The 7099-nt window shown below is 45.8% G+C and overlaps 1 protein-coding gene across 1 annotated transcript in view; it reads right to left on the reverse strand.

Annotated features, from left to right (window-relative positions):
* The window catches only part of SLC25A36 (solute carrier family 25 member 36), a 29452-nt gene extending 23787 nt beyond the window's left edge, over positions 1-5665 (reverse strand). The window contains exon 1 of the mRNA XM_057370766.1: positions 5495-5665. Coding sequence (XP_057226749.1) covers positions 5495-5535 — 41 coding nt within the window. The 5' untranslated portion in view covers positions 5536-5665. The remainder of the gene's footprint in view (positions 1-5494) is intronic.
* Positions 5666-7099: the final 1434 nt, after the last annotated feature.

Below are 7099 nucleotides of genomic sequence, written 5' to 3' on the forward strand. Positions count from 1 at the left end.
CCCTTAATACTCCCCTCAGCTACATCAGAGCAGAAAAATTTTCTAAAGTTGAAGATTAACACTGACCTGGAGCTCGTGCCTGCATGCTCCCCTACGCCACACCCAAATCACATGGGATGCCTGACTGCAGCAYTCCTGCCAGACATGCACTGTGGGTGGGTCATACACCCTTCACTCAGCAATGGATCACTGGGGAAGAGGGCTGATACACAGCAACTCTGTGCTTGCTCCTTGTACGCTTGCCCACAGCAGGCACTGGACACTGACAGCCAGCACTATGTTCACATCCATCATAAAGTAGCAGCAGATCCACTTGCCTTAAGAACCCTTTCCTGTGCCACATTCTGCCATTCAAGTAACTTCAAACAATCAGCACCCTTGGCAGTTTTTTGCTGTTGTCTTTCTTTGGCTAGGCTTTTCTCAAACAGTTCAACACGTCTCAACCCAAGAATATTCTCAATGTTTTTCACTATTGATAGATAGAATTAAACTTCTCTGTCCCCAGTCAMCAAGATCTCAAATTGCTACTTACAGCTGAAGAAAGCTGAGAAGTTTCACAGTGCTATGTGGCTCTGTAATGTGAGTCTTGGCAAAATCCCAAATTTCTACTTCTATCAAAATAATACGTCATTTTCCCAGCCCCCTCTGCTTATTACAGAGACAACAGCTGAAACTGAAGGAGTAAAAGAGACGCATTGATATGTTGAGAAACCAGAACTTTCTCAATGGTCACAAGACCCACTGTGGTTGAATTAAACTACTAAATGAGGGCATAATCCAGTAACCACCCTGACTTGTCTACTTCACTGGACCTTTAAGATAAACACCACGAGGCTTGACAAAAATCTGTTTATGAAAAACTGTCAGTACACAGAGTTGGTGGGTAAACAAAAAAGAGAAACAATTCAAGAATATGCACTCTGTACAAATAAGCAGCTCCTAAGAAGCASAGCAGCTGTTCTGTCACCAGCATCAATGACAGTGTATTTTACTTAGCAATGTATTTCCGGCCTTGCTTATTTAACACACTTCTGGGAATATCATCAGAGACAGCTACGTTTTTGTGTTCAAATCCTTGTAGGCTATTAACGGAGCCACCGGCTCCAAGCCTACAACAAGTGCCCTATAAATTGCAGACTTCTGCCACCTTTCCTGGTCCCCCTCCTCAGTGGCTCAAATTAAGGGCACTATTTTTACTTTGTGGTTTAACATAAATTAGGAACTAGAACAGTCCAGAAAAACAATTTTTAACAGTTTTAGAATTGTTAKATTCTATTCTTGAGATAATGATAATTTTAAAGAAACAGAAGCCATGGCTACCTAGTGCTAGTTTCAGAGTTACATTTCACAGTATTTGTAACCACAGCTTTAAAGACTTGAAGATAACCCTTGACCYTGTTATCTTGGGTCTACATTCATTCATGTATTTTACCAGCTACTTATCTTTCCTGTATAAAAATGAAAGCTCAATGCAAACATTGGCTGTAAAAAAACAGCAAGAAAACAGAGCTCAAAATTCTGTCAAAAAAAAAAAAAAAGGCACCCAAGCCACTTACAAACAGAACACCTTTTCATCTCTTCACTTACTGCAAGTTCAGATCCCAAGTCTAACAAAAATTTCATAGAGCTGTCTTACAACCAGARCAACTTTCACATCAACAAAGTCACAGATTTGGATATTAAGTGTACAGTATCAGTCCTTTGTGAGTATAGAAGGGCTTTAGCAAGCACAGCTTTCAGAAACAAGAAGAAACAGCATTCATTAATCCTGAATTAATGTTTTCCTGTCATTATACTGGTCAGCTTGAGTACTAGCAGCCAGAAGCCCTTAACACCCTTACCTGCCAGTCATTTTTCTTTGCTGAAGCTTGGAAACTGTAAGTTAAACTCACATCCTTAAACTACAAAGACTAATCAAACTTGCTATTTCTAATTAACAGTGTCAAAATAAAATCCCACTGATGTGCTGCCACATAGAAACTAACAAGTGAAAACAGGAAAAAAATCACCAGGGAATCAAGCATCACTGGGTTCCATTATCCAAAACAAACATCAACATGAATAGTGTAGCTTCTATTAGGAGCCAGGGTAAAYCAATATTTACARCAACGTTTGTATTAAGTAAAAACAGCTCAAAGCATCTAGGAAGAAAYACAAGAAAAATACCAGTGGCACAGTTTCTCAAGTACTGACAGCAAGTTTCATGCAATTTAGTAATCCCATGGAACAAACCCCAAGCTTTAAACAAACACAGTCTTATTTCACACAGAAATGTATCCAAATATAAAAATAACCTGAAGTTTGGACAGAAAAGCACTAACCTCCTTCTCACTTGTTCTGAAACTCATCCAGGGTTATGCCAGCAATGTATTTAGGGCAGAGAAAAGCTGAGTACTTGGCAACTCAGTTAGGGCTCAAGTGGCTGTCTTCTGAAAGGGCGTTAAAAAGCCCCTATCATTACAATACCTGCTACAWATTATTAATATTCTTCTCAAATCAGAAAAGGGTCTCTTACTTTTGCTTCATCTATTTCAATGGTGTCTGATCTTGCTGAGAATTCAAACACTTATCTTAAATACATTTCCTGAACCTTAACCATTTCAGCCACTACAGGAATTTATTAAGGACCCCTGTAAGACAGAGTGATTTCAATTATAGACCAGTTGGGCATAGTTTTATAATCAAGAGAAATAAATATACTCCTCCCTATACTTCCTCACACATAAAACTACAGAACAGCCAAATTTCTGCAAAAACAGCAAGAATGAAGAAAATAAGCAAGCCTGAGACCATCCAGCTGTGAACTCAGAAAAGCAGCTGTCCAGCTCCTAACCCAAACCCCTTCTTTTGCTGAGGAAACAATGCTCAGGCAAGTCCACTGCTCCGATGGAAGTTAGTATGACATAGAATTACTATCATTAGCTATCTGGAAATTAATAATAAATAATGAAAATCTGAATATTATTTTTGTAGCCAACACCTGGATTTTCACTGTATGGATGCAAGCCAGTATATCCAAAACAWTWATCTTTCCTATAAARCATWAAGGTTATCTACTACTTTTTTTTGGTAAYGAGTTTTAACAACTAGAAAAGCAAYTACAACTTACTAYTTGAACTAAAATGTTAATCTATAGCCTACATTTCAACCACATGATTTTTTAATTGAAGAATGGAGAATGTTCAACTTCATCCTTAGTTTTGAATGAAAGCACCTGAATTTATACTATCAACATACTGTCTACAGTGACAACAGTTGCTACTTGACTAAGTGGTGGAAAAAGAGAAGATAGACAAAAAAAACCCCTACAGACTACGCAGCTACAGAGAAATCCCAGGATGGCCCCATTTAGTTTGCTAAACCAGCAATGTCATCTGTTCAAGTGTCACTGAAGAAAGCAGGAACTGAAGAAAGAACTTGAACATTAAAAAAAAAAGTCAAAAAACCAGCAGATGATCATGCTGTTTCCACAGAGGCTCTGGTGCAACTTAAAGGAAGGAAGCTTTGTTTGCCTTTAAGTTTCACTGAAGACTAAAGATCACTCAGGTGATCTATGCTTGCAAAGTCATGGGATGACCCCAAAAAACTTTTCTACTGCATACAGTGTTAGCTTGGCTGAACTAAGGTTACAAGAAACATGTGGCTGGCACTCAGCCTCATCCTCAGAGCATAACCCTTGACCCAGCTGGCCAGCACCTGCCCATCGACCAGACYGCTCAGCATAAATAGGTATGAGCAAGCTGAGCTGAGCAATCTTCATCTGCTCTCGAGTTTCAGGTTTATAAACCTGTGTCTGACATAACATACAGTTCTGTCCAGTAATCTCCTGTGTGCAGAGCTGTCAACCTGAAGAGCTATAAGAASGYCCCACTCACAGAATCCTCRGGGCTGGAAGGGAGCTCTGGAGATCCTATCATCTAATGGCYCTGCCAAGGTAGGGACACCCAGAACAGGTAACACAGGTTTGGAATGTTTCCAGAGAGGGAAAGCCCACAGCCTCCCTGGGCAGCCTGGTCCAGTGCTATGCCACCCTCAGTAAAAAGAAGTTCTTCCTCATGCTGAGATGAAACTTCTTGCTTTTTAGTTTATGGCCTCTGCTCCTTGTCKTTCACTGGGCAYCACTGAAAAAAACCTGGCACCATCCTCTTGACACCTCTTTGAGACGTTCATATGCATTAATGAGATCCTTTCTTAGCCTTCTCCAGACTGAGACAGAAAACAGGCCCAACTCCCACACTGTGCTMTCATATCAGAGATGCTCCAGACCCCTCTTCATATTTGTAGCCCTCTACTGGACCCTCACCAGCAGCTCCTTATCTTTCTTAAGCTCCTGCTACTGTTTTTGTGAATGTTTACAAGGATGAAGAGTCTGAAGGAAAAAGTACACACTACTCTATCCTGAGCCTGCTGCTGCATAACCACTCTCCTCTTAAACAGAGAGCAAGCTATTAAGGGGATGAAAAAGCCCACACACAGGCACTAGAACAGGTGCACAATGCTGCAAACTGTGCCAAAAGCAGAGAAAATACTCACATGTATCCMAGTYACTCAGACTTGCTCAGAATCARTACACCTCAAATTCTTCCAYCATAAACACCTCAGTCCARAAGCAGCAAGCTCATTTTTGTCARTGAAGAACACAAAGGGAAATCACAGCTTCAAGCTCTCTCGTGCGATGCAAGGCGTGTCYTCAGTCTGTCACTTCTGCAGAGCCATGCTCACCACCCAAATACACTTTTACAGTCAGGCCYATGAGGACCCCCAGCTCTCCCTTTTAAACTGCGTGCCATTCCCACCCTCCCCCTGGAAGACATACGGGCTGTGCAACCCTATATAGCCCATACACTTTGAAACACACACATTTTGAAACTTCCCTAAGAGCTGTGAGGGTACAAAAGTTACCTTAAACCTAACTAAAGCTACATCTCTATTTCTGGGTACATTCTYCCCTCCCATTTCTTCTGTCTTGGTGGGTGGCGAGCTGCATGACCGYGCCAAAGCCCCACACGGAAGCGCAGCGCACACTGGAGCGTTGAGAAGCATTCCATGGATACAGCGGCCCTTGGACACGAGCGTGACCAGCAGGGCATTCCTGGCCCGCGGGGAGTCCCGGCAGATGAGAGGGACAGGGCTGGTTTTACGGGAAGCCTCCCCGCCGCCTCCCCAAGGGCCCGCGTTCCACCCGTGACACAACGCAACACCCGGGGCCGGGGCCGGGCCCGACCGCGCGCAGCGGGCCCGGAAGGGCCTCAGGGCACGGGGCGGGAAGCAGAGCGCGGCCCCCTCTCCCCTTCCTTCCGCGGTGCCCTCGGGCACAGGRGACCGGGGCAGCTCCTCGCAGCCCTACCGAGAAGCCCCCAGACAGCCGCTACAGGCCGCCGCCGCCCCCGCGCCCAGCCCAGGAGCAGCGGGCACAGGAGTGGGGGCAGAGCCGCAGCCCGGGGAGGAGAACGGCAAAGCGCAGGAGCCGTTCCCGGGGCTTCGCTTCACCTACCCGCCGGCAAAGAGATGCACCAGGGTGTCTCTTTGGCTCATCCTCGTCGCCTGCACCCGGGCRGGAGGAAGGAGGTGCCGGGCGCTTCCGCCCCGCGCTGACGGCGCCGCTCCTGGCGGGGCTCACAATAAATACGGGCGGGCCGGCTCCGCCTCCRCTGCCGGCGGGGCTCCGCAGGCACACGAGCCGCGGCTTCCTCTGAGGGAAGCGGGGCCGGGCCGAGCCGAGCCCCGCCTCCCGCTGCCGACACGGCTCCKCAGGCACACGGGCAGCGGCTCCCTGAGAGGGAAATGGGGCCGGCTCGGGCCCGCCCTTGGCCGCGGCCGCTGCGGCACCGAAAGTGCGTGGTTATGAATATGCATGAGATGAATATGCAACGAACCCTCCCCCCAGCAAACAGGGGCTGCTATTGGCTGCGGGGMGTGACGTCACGCGGGCACCGGGCCCGTGTCGCGAATATGCAACGAACCTGCTCGCCCCCTCAGGTAAACAGAGGCCGCCATTGGCTGCGGSCTGTGACGTCACGCTGCCTCTTAAGGCCGGGCCCGCCGTGAGGCGGCAGCGGTTCGGTGCGGTGCTTTAGGTGTGTAAGGCCTGTCCTCGATATTCCAGAACTTTCTGGGCACAGTGCTGTTCCCTGGGCTCTGGGATAACCCTGCCTGAGCAGGGAGGCTGGGCCAGATGCCCCGCTGTGGTCCCTTCCAACCTGTCATGCTAGAAGGTCACATGCTGCAAGCGCAGAAAATGTGGGGAAAAGGGATATGAAAACCAACCCCAATGCCCTCAACACCCTCAGGCAGCAGCATTAGTAAGGKGTGTGGTGGCCTTAGTTTTTGTTTCCTTTTGGTTTTGAGTTCTGGGTCATACCCTCAGCTGCTGAAGTAATGCATTTTCCCAAAGAGGCACCCAAACGCTGCTCCTTGTGTGTGTTTCTGAAGGGAGTATCTCAGTGAGTGTCTTTCATCTTGGTTTTCCTCAAAAATTTATAGATGAGGGGAAATAAATAAGGCTAAACAGGAAAACATTTAACATCATGTGTAAAATTTTCATCAGAGTTGATATTTTGAAAATCCAAGCACCWAAGGGCACATAAACAACTAGCTAAAATCTTCATGAATATCCACTAGCTAATATCTCMGTGAATATTTTGCTGCCCCCAAAAWTATTCRAAAGTRGAAGCAGCTATTTCATAATAGCAAAACAGTTTTTAGTAAAACAGTATTGCATTCTCAAAGWTATTTCTTAARCAAGAAATGCTCTCTCAGCAAGCGAGCTCATGTAGAAGACAAATAACTTGGAAATGTAATGTGAGATTTTGAAAGTGTGGTGGGAGTTAAGGAGGAGGTTGGGTGGGAGAAGGCTTGGACAAGTGTGACATGTGGAGATGACGGGGGAGAAAGTTGTTACAGTGAACTGAGACAAGGAAAAGTAGGACAATGATTCTGCAGCTGGGATTCTGCATTGCCACTCCACACAATATGTASTTGAAACTAGCAAATAGATGAGGAATAATTGTTCCAAAGTAGAAAGACATGCAAGACTTTCATGAGCCTGTAGTACGTATGTGTGAGATATATTGCATTTAATATTTAAAAGTGAGAAAGG

Source organism: Malurus melanocephalus, unplaced genomic scaffold (assembly GCF_030028575.1).
Source record: "Malurus melanocephalus ecotype Western Australia unplaced genomic scaffold, MMel_1.1 scaffold_132, whole genome shotgun sequence".
Taxonomy (NCBI): domain Eukaryota; kingdom Metazoa; phylum Chordata; class Aves; order Passeriformes; family Maluridae; genus Malurus; species Malurus melanocephalus.